The sequence below is a fragment of the Filicampus tigris genome, chromosome 13 (genome assembly GCF_054856515.1).
Source record: "Filicampus tigris isolate MCC_2025a chromosome 13, RoL_Ftig_1.0, whole genome shotgun sequence".
NCBI classification, from domain to species: Eukaryota; Metazoa; Chordata; class Actinopteri; order Syngnathiformes; family Syngnathidae; genus Filicampus; species Filicampus tigris.
Genome location: NC_141229.1, coordinates 1,659,820 through 1,674,125, shown reverse-complemented (window position 1 = coordinate 1,674,125; position 14,306 = coordinate 1,659,820). Strand labels below are relative to the sequence as shown.

The window sequence follows — 14,306 nt, the reverse complement described above, 5'->3', positions numbered from 1 at the left end:
TTTGCAGGTGTCCCAGCGCATTTCTCCACTTCACGCTATTTCACAACTTGTAGGTGACTCAATACTTTTGAATATTTTCGCCTGGACATCACATTTGACGTGTCCCACTACTTTAGCCTGAGATTCACAATTTCCACCACTTTTGTTCACATTTTCGAGATGCCAAGCTCCACATTTCCCATCACATTAAACTCAAAACACATTTTTGTTTTTTTTTTTTGTTACTCGTGTCATGTCCCAATACCTTTGCCCAACATCCACATTTTCACTTCCTGTCAGTGTCCAAACATTTTTGTCCTACTTTTACAAAATGTCATTTTCGTCACTCTTCTCTCCCTGCTGGTGACCCAATATATTTGCATATACTTCATTTTTGTCCAAAAATTGTTGGCAAATGTCTTCACGAGAACCCGATACGTTAAAATAAGGCCAGGTATCGGCCCGACACGATACTTGGTTATCGGTACTCGGCCACGGCGAGTGCATTTGACCAAAAGTATTGGGACACCTCAGCAGCAGGAAAAGGTGGAAACTTTAAGAGATGTAAAATTTGAAGTCGAAGAAACGAAGAGCTTGTGTTCAAGTTGCCACTTGTACACGTTTAATGGAGTCATTGTCATGTGACCTTTACCAACGCATGTGCTGCTTGCTGCCATCTCTACTGTTTTTTTTTTCGTTTTTTTTTTTAACTTTTCCAACCCAAATACAAAATGAAAGAAAACAAAAAAAACAAAGTATTTGCGTTGTGAGATATTATTTACACGAAGAACAAGGGGGGGAAAAAAAGCTACGTGGTGATTTTAATCGTATTCAGGAAGTGTGGGGGGAGGGGGCGGCTGGTGGGGGTGGGGGTTAGAGAAAATAAATAAGACTAGAAATTCATCTTTTGTGTCCACATTCACAGCGGGACACAAATCAACTCTCAACTACGTCGCCCCCGTGTGGCCAGAACGAGCTACTAGTCGCCAGTTGAGTGATTATTGCCCCAAAAAGGAAACAAAGGGTACATGATTTCGAATCATTTCATACTTGTCTGGTCTGTTTTTGTTTCTTATAAAAGGAGACATTTGGAAAGTTGCTAGGTGGATGATTGTACGGCTGGGCTAAAGCGGCGGCGCCGGCGGCGACGGCGGCCGCCTCATAGCTTCAGCTCGTTGGCCACCTTGGAGGCAATGTTCTTGAAGGCCATGGACGAGCCCGTTATCCTCTTGAAGCGCACGCCGTTGAGCGAGAGGCGCGGCAGCTTGCACACCTCCATCTCCCACTGGACCAGGTTCTCGGCGCGCCCGTCGCCGTGCACGCACAGCAGCAGGAAGCTCTCCTGCTGCTCGTAGTCGCAGTTGTTGGCGTCCAGCACTTTGCGGATCTCCCGCATGATGTCGGCCGGCTCCATGGAGCTGGTGGTCCTCATGCTCCACGTGAAGCGCAGCGAGCGCGGCTTGCCGTCCTTGCCCTCGCCCTTGGCCTCCCCCCCGCCGGGCACGTGGCGGCTGCGGACACACAACACGGCGCCACGTCAAACAGGAAAATAAATACAGAGAAAAATGTCATCAATCAAAGGGGGGGTTGCAGCAACCTGCGTTGTAGCCACAAAATGAATTTGAACTAGTAGCCTCAAAATACTACTGGAAAATGCTACAAAATGCTAATTCGTGGACAAAAAAAAAAAAAAAAAAAGAATTGCTCATCACAAAACGGTCATTTGTGGCCGTGAAATGCTTATATGCAAATATGAGACCACAAAATGTAGCCAATAAATCTTAATATGTGCCCACAAAGTTTAATTTGTAGCCACAAAACACGACATCGCGACCATAAAATGCTGATCGTTGGACATAAAAAAAACCCAACATAAATTCATCAAATTACCACAAAATGGTCACTTGTGGTCATAAAATGCTAACTTTGACCACAAAAATGGGACCACGAAATCTTAATACGTGCCCACAAATTTTATTTAGTAGCCACAAAACACTAAGTTGCGACACAAATGCTGATATACATACATATATATATATAAATATATATACATACATATATACATATACATATATTATATATATATGTATATGTATACACATACATACATACATACATACACACAAAAAATGGTCACTTGTAGCTACAAAATGCAAATTTGTGGTTACAAAAATGTAATTCATGGCCATAAAATGAGAATTGATGGCCACAAAATGTGAAATTGTGACCGCGAAATTCTGATTTGCAGACAAAGAAAAATTTCAATTGACCACAAAATGCATCACTTGTGGCCACGAAATGCAAATTTGTGACCACAAAATGTGCCCACAAAATCCTAATGTGCCAACAAATTATAATTAGTAGCCACAAAACGCTAGATCGTGGCCATGAAATGCTCACATAAATTCATGAAATTACCACTTGTGGCCACAGAAAGGTCATTTGTAGCTAAAAAAATGAGAATTTGTGCCCGTAAAATGAGAATTCGTCTACAAAAATGTGTGTCCACAAAATACAAATGTATGGGCACAATGTAAATTTATGACGACAAAATGGTAACTCGTGTCCAAGATTGTTTTGTGGCTACAAAGCTTTAACTTGTGGTGACTAAATACATGTGTATGACAAATAGAAATACTCATTTGTCACCACAAAAATACAAAGTATTGACATTGTGCCCAAGAATGTTTTGTGGCCTCTAAAGCGTGGCTCCAAAATTGCAAATTTGTGGCCATGAAATGATCATTTTGCCAGTTGGACGAGTTGAGGTTGTTTTGCATTTTTGCATCATGGAAAGAAAACAAAAACAAAGAAAAAAATGCTCATGAAACATCTGGAAGAATTCATCAACTTAAGACGGACCATGCTGCAGCAGGCACGAAAGGGGGTAAGGGCGGTTGTTTGTTTTGAAGGGGCGTGACACGGCAACATGCAGAAAGAGCAACAACAACAACAACACAGAACAAGCGCGACGGCATCGACGTCATGCGGCCAACGGGACGACGAATTCACCAAAATGCTCTGGCAAAAAAACAAAAAGAGACAACCGGCGAGGGAGCGCTACGGACGCCGTGGCCCCTTTCACGCTGGCTTCAAGCAAAATTGCACACGAGGGAAGGCAACGGGCCAGCCGCCCTTGGCTGACGGCCACACTTGCTTTCGACACAACGGGGCGGTGTCGGGGCTTACGTTGCGCACAGCCGTCCTTTCACGCAGCCGTCACGCCACCTGCTGCGCTCTCCAAAATTTCCAGCATCCCATTTTGTGTTTAGTCGTACTGCTTTTGGTGGCCAGCGTGAAAGGGGCCAACGTTGGCCTTCGTGTGCCAACGGTGCTCAGAATGAGCTGCCCAGACGTGAAGTCGCCAGCTTCAGTATTTCTAGGTCACACCAATTGGATATTTTTAGCGGCGATGGGTTATCTCCGCCGATGAATCGGATAAAAATCGATTTGGCCTTATTGAACACCAAACGGAGCATGTGAGCTGCTATCGTTGTCCACCACTTGGGGTTGGCATTTTCACATTCAATTGCTGTATTGGGTGTGTGACTTTAAAAGGCGGGGCCTGACCCGGTGAGTGACGTGGGTGTCAGAATGAAAGCGTTATCTGCTGTGAGCTCAGGTTGTGTCCCTTACTTGCCCACTCGCGGGGACGTTCGAATGCAGTGGTCGGCTACATGCAACTAGCTGACATCAATGTCACATTATCTTCATTCTAAGTAGGCCCAACCGATTAATCGGTCCGTCGATTTTCTCAGATGATCTTAGCCCTTCTCAAAACAATCATTAATCGGCCGAAGTTTTGCAGATTAAACGGCAAGACATTCTTATTTTCTCCTGAAACGGCAATCTTGTAAAACTGTCCTGCCTGTAATTCATTTCTTTGTTGTTGTGAGCATTAAGGGAAAAAAACATTCTTTTATTACATATTTTGAAAATGACTGAATATCTGATTTTTCCTCCTGGCTCGCCGGCATTGCACCAAATGATTGGTGCGCAGAGTGCGGCGGGCGGGCGTGTGCAGTAACATTCGTCCGTGTGGAAAATTTTCCCCGCAAAGTTTCTAAGCAGAGATTTTGCTGTGACTTTTTTGGTAATCGGATTATTGTCGCAGTCTTAGTTGCACACGGTCCCGTTAATATTTCCCATTTGCCAGGGAGCGTGTAAAACTCCGTTATGACCAACGCCGCCATTTTGCGGAAACTGCGTGAAAGCTACGAGAGAATCGGGCAGTGAGGTGGGGCGCCGAATTTTCGGCTTTTGGCGTTGCGAGGCGGCGGCTGTGTGAAATCAGGACCGAGGGCCGGGGATTCAAGTTTTCATACCCAAATCCTTCCTTTTCCTGCCCCATTGTGATGAAAGCAATTGTCCGGTATTTTACCTATTAGGCCCTTTCACACACACACATCATGCAAAGCTGTGATGGCGGCTCGGCCGCTCCACTCCCGATGCGCCACTATTTGCGTCGTGGCGGAGCGAAAGCGGCTGGCGTCACTCGACGGGAAGTTGTTGGGTTTCCCCCCCAACCCCCAACCCCCCCCCCCCCCCCCAACCCCCCCCGTGGGTTGACCGAGTACGCTCACCTTGAGCCTCCGAGTCTCCCGTTTCTCTCAAACTCTGTGGAGACTCTGACGGACGCGTGAGAGGACGAAGATGACGAGGAAGAAGAAGACAAAGAACAAGAAGAGGATGTGGATCGTGATGCCTCACTCGTGTTCAAACGACACAAGAAAAAAATAAATAAAAAATAAAAAAAGCTCCAAGAGCCTCACAACAAGAGAAAAATGTTCAACAAGCGAGTCCTTGCACTATGCTTCTTTTCCACTGAGCCGGTAACAATGCTGGAGACCAAAACCTGCTAACCGCTAGCGGCGACTTCCAGACAAACGATCGACCACACACTTGCTTCGATTCCCTCTTACTCACATTTTGATTTTTTTTATTTTCATGGCAATTCTAAAGACTGTCTGTCAAAAATTCACTGATGTTTGTCTTGTATCTTTCCTCCAGCCCCGACGACTCGCCCAAAACTATCAACAACAACAAAAGGAGGAGAGAAGACGAAGCTTGTACTCCACTTGGCCACCAGGGGGCAGAGCAAGGCCAGTGATGATTTTCAGCCATTTGCCCGAAACAAACCCAACCGAGATGATCCCTTCACTTTTGCAGGAGATTCTCGGTTCTCGATGGGTGTCACGCCCGGGTAACCATGGCAACGCGACACCCAACTTCCTGCCCCGCGTTTGGCGCCCCGCCCACTTTGGATTTGTCGTTTGCTTTTAAATGACGGCAAGGCAAACGGTGGCGCGTGAACGTCGTACCGGTGTCTGTGGTTACTTGGAAAAGAAACAACAAAGCATGACAGTGGCGGCAGGCGGCGCCCCCTGCCTGCATGCACCAGCACGACAATAGTAGCAAAAAACACACACACACACACACACGAGCACACGCGTACAGCGGATCGCCGCTATTAGCCAAGGATAGCCACTGAGCCCGATCACAATGACGCTCATTATAATTGGCGTGGGAAAAAAAAATTGGCAAAATTGTATATTTAATAAATGAAAAGTGTGAATAACTGTCAACAAGCAGTTCCCGGGAGAAATGACTGTAGGCTGCAAAAAAAAAAAAAGTATCTAAATATTAAAAAAAGCCACGAATAGGTGAATCGGCGTATGCTTAATCTCGAATATACAGGGTCCGTGTCATTTTTTATTTTATTATCTGAAAAACAAAAATACTTTTGAGTGTTAAATACGTAACTATCAAATATGATGCAAATATACTACGGCGCATACTTGTCAGACATCAAATGTGGTCTATTTTTAGTGCGTGCTTTACCCATTTCTTGTTTGGAATATTCCTCAACTAATTATTAAGCATAAAGTGCCTTTGGGGTCCTCCGAAAGTCAAGGTGAAAAAATGTCAGAATTCTGGAACTCTGACGTGTGATTAGAAGTGGCCAAACGTTTGCACACATTCCAGTACAATGTCCAACTGCACGATAACGTGACAAACATCGCCGATACGAGATTTCCCTCGCGGGACTGCTGGTTTTTTTTGCGCCCTCTTGTGGCCGCTTTGACTACTTTGTTCCATTCCTGTTTCGAGAGAAAGTTGTCGTCAATGGGGAACGGCATCTTTCTACATTCATTTAATAACTTTCATTTCTAATAACATTTACACACTTGCCGACATTGCGTACGTGCAATTTGCGGTATTTTGTGTGCCAGGTTTTCTGCTTCGGCTGGATTTTTTAACTGACTGGCTGGCTAACGTTCCTGCTACCGAGTTCTTCCCTTTCGCGTTGTAATACTTTAATTGGATATCTGCTAGGCATACTTGAATATTTATGCTCATTCTTCGCCCTTCATTGCATGCCGTAAAGAAGTTGCGCTGCCAGATATTTTAAATGGAATTGATGTGGCCGCTAGATGTTTGTTTTATTTTATTTTCATGAATCTTTGATGCATTTTATGGTGTGGTCGATATCAAACAAAGAATACGTAGACAAGGTTGCGGAAAATTGCTATTCATTTTGATGTACATTTGAAGGAAAACTCTTACCTCAGGATAAAGCGTTAAATCGTAAAAAAATAGAATTTGGTCCATATTGCTCGCCTCTAAATCCAACACCAAAAGTCAAGTGGCCAAAAATCAAAAGTCATGCGCACAACTACTTTTTTGTCAAAATTGTGCAACTAGCATGTAGCGTGTGTGTGTGTGTGTGTGTGTGTGTGTGTGTGTTGCAGCCGGGCGGCGTGTTAGTGGCGTGCCAGCGGGGGTGCGACAGCGCAGGCAGAACTGGTCCTACCTTTTGGTAAACCTGAACGACATGTTTCTACAACAGAACCACACACAAGAAGAACCAGAGAGAGAGACAAGTGTCAAACCGTGTCCCATCGGACGTTTGGGGGCAGCAGCAGGAGCAAAACAACAAGAGCGCACAAACGCACGCACGGCGGCAGCAGAAGTCTACACGAAGAAGAAGAAGAAGAAGAAGGAGGAGGAGGAGGAGAAGAAGAAGAAGGCTTGACGGCACACAACTGCGGCTGACCTGCCTGCTGCTTCGGAAGCCATTTTGTCTCGTCTCCATGCTGCCCTTTTGTGTCCACCTTGCAAACATTTCCCTCAAGCCAACGTTGAGTCACTTTCTTCATTTTTACTTTTGTACTTTTACTTTTTTGATTAATATCCCGTTTGTGAAATAAGAATTAAGCAGACACCACCCCTTTTTTTTTCTAAACTCATTCAGTACCAGACATTTTCAGACCCTCTTTTAGCATAGCGCTTGAAAAAAATATAAATAAATTCCTGGGATGCAATGGCTGGACTGTGAGAAGCCAAATATGTCTTCAATCATCTGCCACTTTGTCCTGTCCTAAAACGGATGTCAAATTCGGGCTCGCATTGCAAACGTCACGCGACCGAACCCCGAAAACGGGAGACGCGATGTTTGCACGCTGAGACCTAACGCATTGTGACGTCAATCTCAGTCGACAGTACAGGACAAAATGGCTTGAGTTAAGTTTCAAGTTAGAACGTGAAATTCATCGATTCATTCGGCTCGACGCAGTAAAAGAGGCAAATAACATAAATAAATGAAAGATGTCCAGCCGAAAGTTCATACAACCAAACGAGGCCCATCTGAGCGCTAACTGTGCTAAGCTAACCGCTAAATCTGGACCAAAGTGTCATTTTTCATTTATTTTTGGGTCCGCGAGCAGACAGGCAGGCAGCGGCCGGCAACCCACTTTGTCCGTCACATGACAAAGAATCATCGCGCCGATTGGCTCGCTCGAGGAGAACAAAAGAAGGCGGCAAAGCTTTGTCTTACCTGCGCGTGAGCTTGGAGGTGAGCTTGGAGAAGAGGTTGCTGGTGGCGCGGCTGCGCGCCTGCGAGAGCGGCGAGGCGTCGTGCGAGAGGGTGGGCGAGGCGGGCGGCCCGTTGTAGGTGGCGGTGCGGCGGTCGCGCAGCTGCCCGCCGTGGAAGGTGCTGCGGCTGGCCGTGCCGCGGGGGAAGCGCAGGCGCTCGGGCGTGGCCGCGTTGGCCACGCTGTGCGTGGACGCCACCGGGTTGCGCTGGCCGCCCGGAGACACCGACACGCTGGGGGGGGCGCACACGCAAGGTCAGATGGCATTCTCAAGCACGTGGCCGCAGGCTTGCAAATCAATCAATAAATATATAAATAAATAAATAAAAGAAAACCTTCAAAAACAAAAGCGGTTACCCAAAATACATAAGCCAAATTATCAAAAACTTTGTCCGTTTACTAGCCAAATTCATCATACTTTTGGGAAAATGATCATTTTTTTCTTCACTTAAAATTAGGGAAAGAAAAATAAAAAAATAAAAAAACATCCAACATTTTCAGCATAAAATTCAGACTTGTCAAATTCTGACATTTTTAATGCTAATTTAAGACTTTTCTCATATATTGGCATTTTTCCTCTCGTAAACTTTTTGACTTTCTTCTGGATGGATTTCAAAAGAGTCAAATAAAATAAATACATGACAATATTTGACAGAGTTGATGGCAGAGGAAGGATGAAGGAAAGATCAGGACAAGAATGGAAAGTTCCAAATGAAAAATAATGAATAATGAAAATTCCTTTTTTCCTCAGAAATTGACATTTTGAGTGAATTTAAACCTTTTTGTTTTACCATTTAAAATGAGAAATTGTTATGTAAAAGTGCACATTTTTACAAGTCTCTCGTAAAATTGCGACTTTTGATCTGATGGACATGGTGTGGCTGTTGAAATATCAGCGTGGTGATGAAGCGACACGTCATTCCAGCTTGTGGTCTGACGAGCGGGCTGTGGGAAAGGAAGCGGGCGCTTTTAGCGGTTTGACGTGCGGGTTGGCGAGGGGCTGACAGCAGGAGGCAAGACGGGTGGCACTCGTGGGGGTCGGGGGGGGGGCTCACCCCCCCCACCCCCCATCCTGTCGCCTTACTTGGCCGAGCAGTAGTCCAGCGCGTAGTAGGAGTGCGGCAGCGTGGCCCAGCCCGCCTGGCAAGCGTACAAGGGACCGGCCGCCGGGCACCTCAGGGAGGGCGAGGGGCTGGCGGCGCGGGCAACTGAGCTCGTGCTGACCGCCCGCGGTGGCCCCCCCCCATGCAAGCCCCCCCCCCCCCCGACACGGACAGAAATCAAACACAAGATCGTGAGAAGAAAGCCAACGCAAGAAGACGGTGTCGACAGAAAAGAAAGGGTGATTCCGACACACGGCAAAGCCGAAAAAAGCCAAGGGCGGCAAAATCAAAGTGGGCGCACTCACCTGTTCTCCTTCCCGTTGGGAATGACGGAGAGCCGGTCGGCGTTGTTGCGGTCGCTGCACACGTACGTGTTCCGGCGCGTCATCCCTGCCGACGCCGCGTTGCTCTGCCGGGGAAAGGTGAGTCACGTGACTGGCAAGTCGACGCCCACAAGCACGCATCGAAGCGCACGCTGAATGCGTTGGGTCAAACTTTCGGAGCTCGAGATCACTCACTGGACACCTTGTTAGGTACACCTGCGCTAGCTCTTGTGATTCAACCATGACAGAATTCAGCCCTCAGCAAAAATGATTTCATTTGATTGTTTCGACCGTCTCTTTATGTGTGGCACACTTTTAGTGGTTTACCGTAATTATTCCCCACTTATATTCCTCTATTTTTCCCAAAAACGACAACTTCTTAACCTAAATGTACAATTTTTTTTTTTTTTTCACTTACAATTTTTGAAATTCTTATCAAATTATACGTAAGATTACATAAAATGACAAAAGAATGATGGTAATTTTTGGTAAACTGTGGTAAACTTCTCTGTCAGAATTCCTACTTGTAAAATTTGGACTTTTTCTCATAAAATTGAATTTTTTTCCCCCTTCCCCTGTAAAATGACAATTTTCATAAAAAGAAATTGAAAATTGACTTTTTTTCACAAATATATTTCCTGGGGGTGAAATTCAAACTTTAAATTATAGTAAGAAGTATCGGTCAATGTTTTTCTTGTCGCTATTTATTTGGATATTTTTACATGTAAAATGAATTTTGACACTCTTGTAAAATTGATCTTTTTTTGGTGGAAAATGATGACTTCTCTTGGAAAATGTCCGTCACATTTTTGTATCCGATTATGATATCGCTGCGACGGGCCGAAGCCTACGTCACAACTTGATAACTTTCTTTCACAAACCATTTGTCATTCCACAGGTGCGTCTGTTCTTTCCACGAGTTTTGACCAATATCAAGCGTTGCAAACGGCTTGCGCTCTTCGACAATACAATGGTAACGGTTGAACAAACTTGGCGATTTTTGGAGGTGCTGGGATTCCGCCCGACGGCGACGATACGATATTGAGTGTTGTTCAAGAAGTGTCCGGTGAGAGTTTAAGCCGATGCGAACGAGCATTCACGACGCCTTGAGTGACACGATGATGAGCCCGCGTCCACTCACAGTGTGCCCGGCGGCGCCGGCTTTCCTGCGGTCGGGTATGTCGGCCTTGTTGGGGTTGTTGGCGTTGCCGAGCAGCGGGCTGGCGGGCGGCGCGCCGCGGCTCCCCGGTGCTCCCGATTTGCGCAGCTGGACGCCGCCGCCGTCGTCCTTCCCGTTGTCCACGGCGGCGGTCTGACTGCGCTTGGGATGGGCCGTGCCGCCTGTTGCGTTCTGGCCCACTGGAGAAGGAATGGAGACTTAGAATTGCACAAAATGGCCTTGTAAAAAAGCAAAGTAACAAATGGAGGGATACATTATTAGGGCACAACTGATGAGGATTTTTCAAGGGCTATGCTCATTCTGACATTTGAAACACCGGCAACAAAAAAAAAAAAAAATCCAGTAACTGATTCATTTAAAATATATGATAAATAAAATAACTTCTTTAGTGCTTCTAACAACAGATATGAATTAACCAGAACATTTGACTGCTTTACAATACTTTGCCTTTTAGTATTTAACTTGGTCCATCTAGTGGACAGAGTGCGCAAGGACATCATTTTGAGCAACTCCAACACAGCGGCACTTGCCGTGTCAGAATATATTGGTGATTGATTTTGACTTGGCGAAGTGAGGCCGGGTTTTTGCTCATTTTGAGTGCCGACCTTGCTCGCTGTAGCGCCGCTGCTTGTGGTTGGACGACGCGCTCCGCTGGGCTTTGGGGTGCGAGGGCGACTGGCCGTTGAGCTCGCTGTTGGGTCTGATCTTGGCCAGCGACAGGTTGCTGCTGGACGCCGACTCGCCGGGCTCGGGCTGGGGGGGGGGGGGTGGGGTCGGAGGTCAAGCGGGTGGGAGGTCAAAAGGGACAGCCATTTGGGGCGCTTACCTCGGAGGCCTTCCTGCCCAGCAGCAGGTAGGCGGCGGTGATCTCGTCGTACTTCATCTTGGCCAGAGACTCCTGGATCTCGTCCAGGTTGTAGCCCATGCCCACCATCACATCTGCGCAACACGCACAAAATTGCCGGCGGTCAACTTTGCCAGCTTTTTTCTTGTTTGACCAAAATGCTCAAACAGGATTTAGGCAGGTGTTATTTCCCCCCCCCCCTTGTTGAAATGTTCTGGTAATACTTTTTTCCCCATAATATGACTCAGAGAGTAAGATAAATCTTTGAAAGCATCTGATTAATTCTTAAATAGGAAGTCAACCCCAAACGTTTCTATACAAGAAATGCAGCCCCGCTAGGGGAAACACGGCATTCTGATGAATATTGCGTTTGTGGAATAAGAGTTAATCCATCTGAGGGGGCGGCCACTTTGTCACAATTGCTCAGGTAACGACCAATCACGGCTCAGCTTCAGAAAACAGATGAGCCGTGATTGGTCGTTACCTGAGCCCTGAGCAGTTGCGATGTCAATTTCAGTCGACAGAAGCGACAAAATGGCCGCCCCCTGAGATGGCTAAAAACGAGTGGATTAAGTCTTATTCCACAAACGCAATACTTATCAGAATGCCATGTTTCAACGAGTGGGCTTGCATAGATCATATTCTGGAAAACAAAATGTGTTTGGGTTGACGAAGGGCTGAAACATGCGGCAGAAGAGTTTGGCGTGGAGGAGTCACCGTGACTCACGCATGCACTCGTTTTTCCCGTTTGAGCGGCTCGGCATCAAACAGAGCCGTCCGACCACAATATTATATCAAAGACACTTTTTTTTTGTTCATGACTAATTGCAAATTCTAGGCTTGAGATTCTTCAAGTTGTTGAGTCAATTCAATCAGGAACAGAAAATTGAAAATGTATAAATAAAAAAAAGAGTGAAATATAATTCAAAGTAATCCTTTTATAATTTATACACAAGATAATCAGTCTGCTTTCCTGAAGGACAGAAATTGGAGAATAATTCATGTTGAGAAGCTGAACTTCTTTGTTAATTAGTTCTGATAGTTATTTTTTTACATAATTGTATTTAATATTTTAAATGCATTTGCATAATCGACACATATTTCTTAAGTTATTTACAATAAATTCAATCCTTTTTCAATGACTGTAGGTACACAAATAAATTCAATTAACCAAAGGATTATTTTAACGAAAAAATGTCTAAACCCTCTTAATGTTTTGAGATTAATAGTTTTCAATTTGTGGGTTTGTAGGGGTCATTCGTAGAGCAGACAAAAAATGAATGCATTGATGCATTGCATTTTTATCATTTCAATTCGGTGTTTTTGAATTATTTTATACAATTCTATTTTAAAAACCTATTAGTAAAATTGTTGATTCGACAAATAATTTATTTTAAATAAAGCATTTGTTGGTGTTTTTGTTCCGCGTTCTTGGGTAGTACCGATGGCTTACTGAAAATACTTGCATTGACGTGATGGTGGAATCTGTCGGCTATGTGGCCCAATACTTTTGTCAAAATGGTGCGATGGCCCACCATTTTGTCCACGTGCCTCCAGTGGGCAGGATGTCGAACCCCAGCGATGCTCTACATGCATTATTGAGAGGGGAGGGGAGGGATTCCTCTACGCAATCCATGTTGTTAAGGCGCTCCTCGCCCAGCTGCTGTTACGCAAGACCACCGCGGGGCCGGGTCCCCCCACCCCCACCTCCTTCCATCAGTAAGCCCTTATCCAGGACACGACATTGGGGTGAGGGGCGGGGGGGGCCGGGGAAGCTCGCCGCCTCTCGCCGGCAACAGCTTGTGTTTACTTATTCATCGTCACGTTTCTTCTTGGCCGCTGGAATAACGACAAGGCGCGAGCGAGAGAGCGAGAGAGCGAGAGAGAGCGAGAGCCCCAGGCCACCAAACGACACTTCACGCAAAACACTTCTTACGCAACAGCAAGATCGGCGGAAGATCTTCACCGACACAAGTTTCTAACTGTTTCAGAGCTTTTTAAGGCGACTTTTAGCCCCCGCAAGGATGTGTAAAGTAGTAGCCTGGATCCAGTTGGACTTGGCAGCTTGAAATTAGGTAAGGCATGTCTATCATGAGTAGACCCCGCCCCCCCCAAAAAGTTAAAAAAAAAAAAAAAAAAAATAAATAAAAATCCAGGAATGCAGAAAGTCTGTTAATTCTGTCCCTTCAAAGACAGACTCCTCATGGAGACTTTCAAAATTCAGCCCGCAAAGGTGGAATTTGGTAGGCATGTCTATCATGAGCAGAGCCACAAAAAAAGTCTCAGGAAGCCTCACTCAAAAAGAAACAGGAAGTCTGCCATTTTCGTTACTCTCCAAATTGTCTCACCACTGGTTCATTAGTGCACCTGAGAATTTTTTTTTTTTTTTTAATTCAGCCCCAGAAGCAGTTTGACTTATATGAAATATGAAATTTGGTAGGCGCATCGATCATGAGGAGAGCAACATAAAAACACCTCAAGAACCCACGTCCCTAAGGACACAGAAAGTCAGCCATTCTGGTTTGGCTCAAATGATTTTGTACGAGTATTTGACATTTTTGGCTGTACCTATTCTCTTCTGATCAGTGATGTCCAGCTCCGGCTCGACGTAAGGCTTCAGCTCGTCGTCTTCGAATCCAGCATTGATCCATCGATCCTTCATGATTTGCTGCATCAGACAGACGGTCAAAATAGTTTTAGATTTTGGACAACGCATAACAATCCCAAACGTGTCCTGTTGTCCCAGTTGACGTCCACGTTGTTTGTTTTGGTGTTCCGCCGATACAATCAATGTCTCGGGGAGATTTTAATCAGCCAGGAGAACAACTAATTATCATCGATCCTGCTCGCGAACCGCACTGTGGCCTGATGCGCGACCGCCACGCTCCAGTCGGGAAAACATCCGTGGACGACACTTGTCGGCTTTTACGTTAACCAAAAGAAGAAAAAAAAAAACAACATAATAATGTCGTTGTTCTCAAATACTCCTTAAAATAAATGTAA

General features: G+C 45.5%; 1 protein-coding gene across 8 annotated transcripts in view; it reads right to left on the bottom strand.

Annotated features, from left to right (window-relative positions):
• Positions 1 to 584: 584 nt before the first annotated feature.
• The window catches only part of mark3a (MAP/microtubule affinity-regulating kinase 3a), a 29,629-nt gene continuing 15,907 nt past the window's right edge, over positions 585 to 14,306 (bottom strand). For 2 of the 8 annotated variants that reach the window (XM_086050402.1, XM_086050403.1), the window contains exons 10-19: positions 13,872 to 13,971; positions 11,286 to 11,398; positions 11,065 to 11,212; positions 10,421 to 10,638; positions 9,262 to 9,365; positions 8,938 to 9,072; positions 7,817 to 8,086; positions 6,794 to 6,820; positions 4,563 to 4,607; positions 585 to 1,490 (exon numbers count right to left, since the gene is read on the bottom strand). In XM_086050402.1, coding sequence (XP_085906528.1) covers positions 1,139 to 1,490; positions 4,563 to 4,607; positions 6,794 to 6,820; positions 7,817 to 8,086; positions 8,938 to 9,072; positions 9,262 to 9,365; positions 10,421 to 10,638; positions 11,065 to 11,212; positions 11,286 to 11,398; positions 13,872 to 13,971 — 1,512 coding nt within the window. In that variant the 3' untranslated portion in view covers positions 585 to 1,138. The remainder of the gene's footprint in view (positions 1,491 to 4,562; positions 4,608 to 6,793; positions 6,821 to 7,816; positions 8,087 to 8,937; positions 9,073 to 9,261; positions 9,366 to 10,420; positions 10,639 to 11,064; positions 11,213 to 11,285; positions 11,399 to 13,871; positions 13,972 to 14,306) is intronic. The other 6 variants (XM_086050405.1, XM_086050404.1, XM_086050407.1 and 3 more) reach the window with 6 other exon arrangements.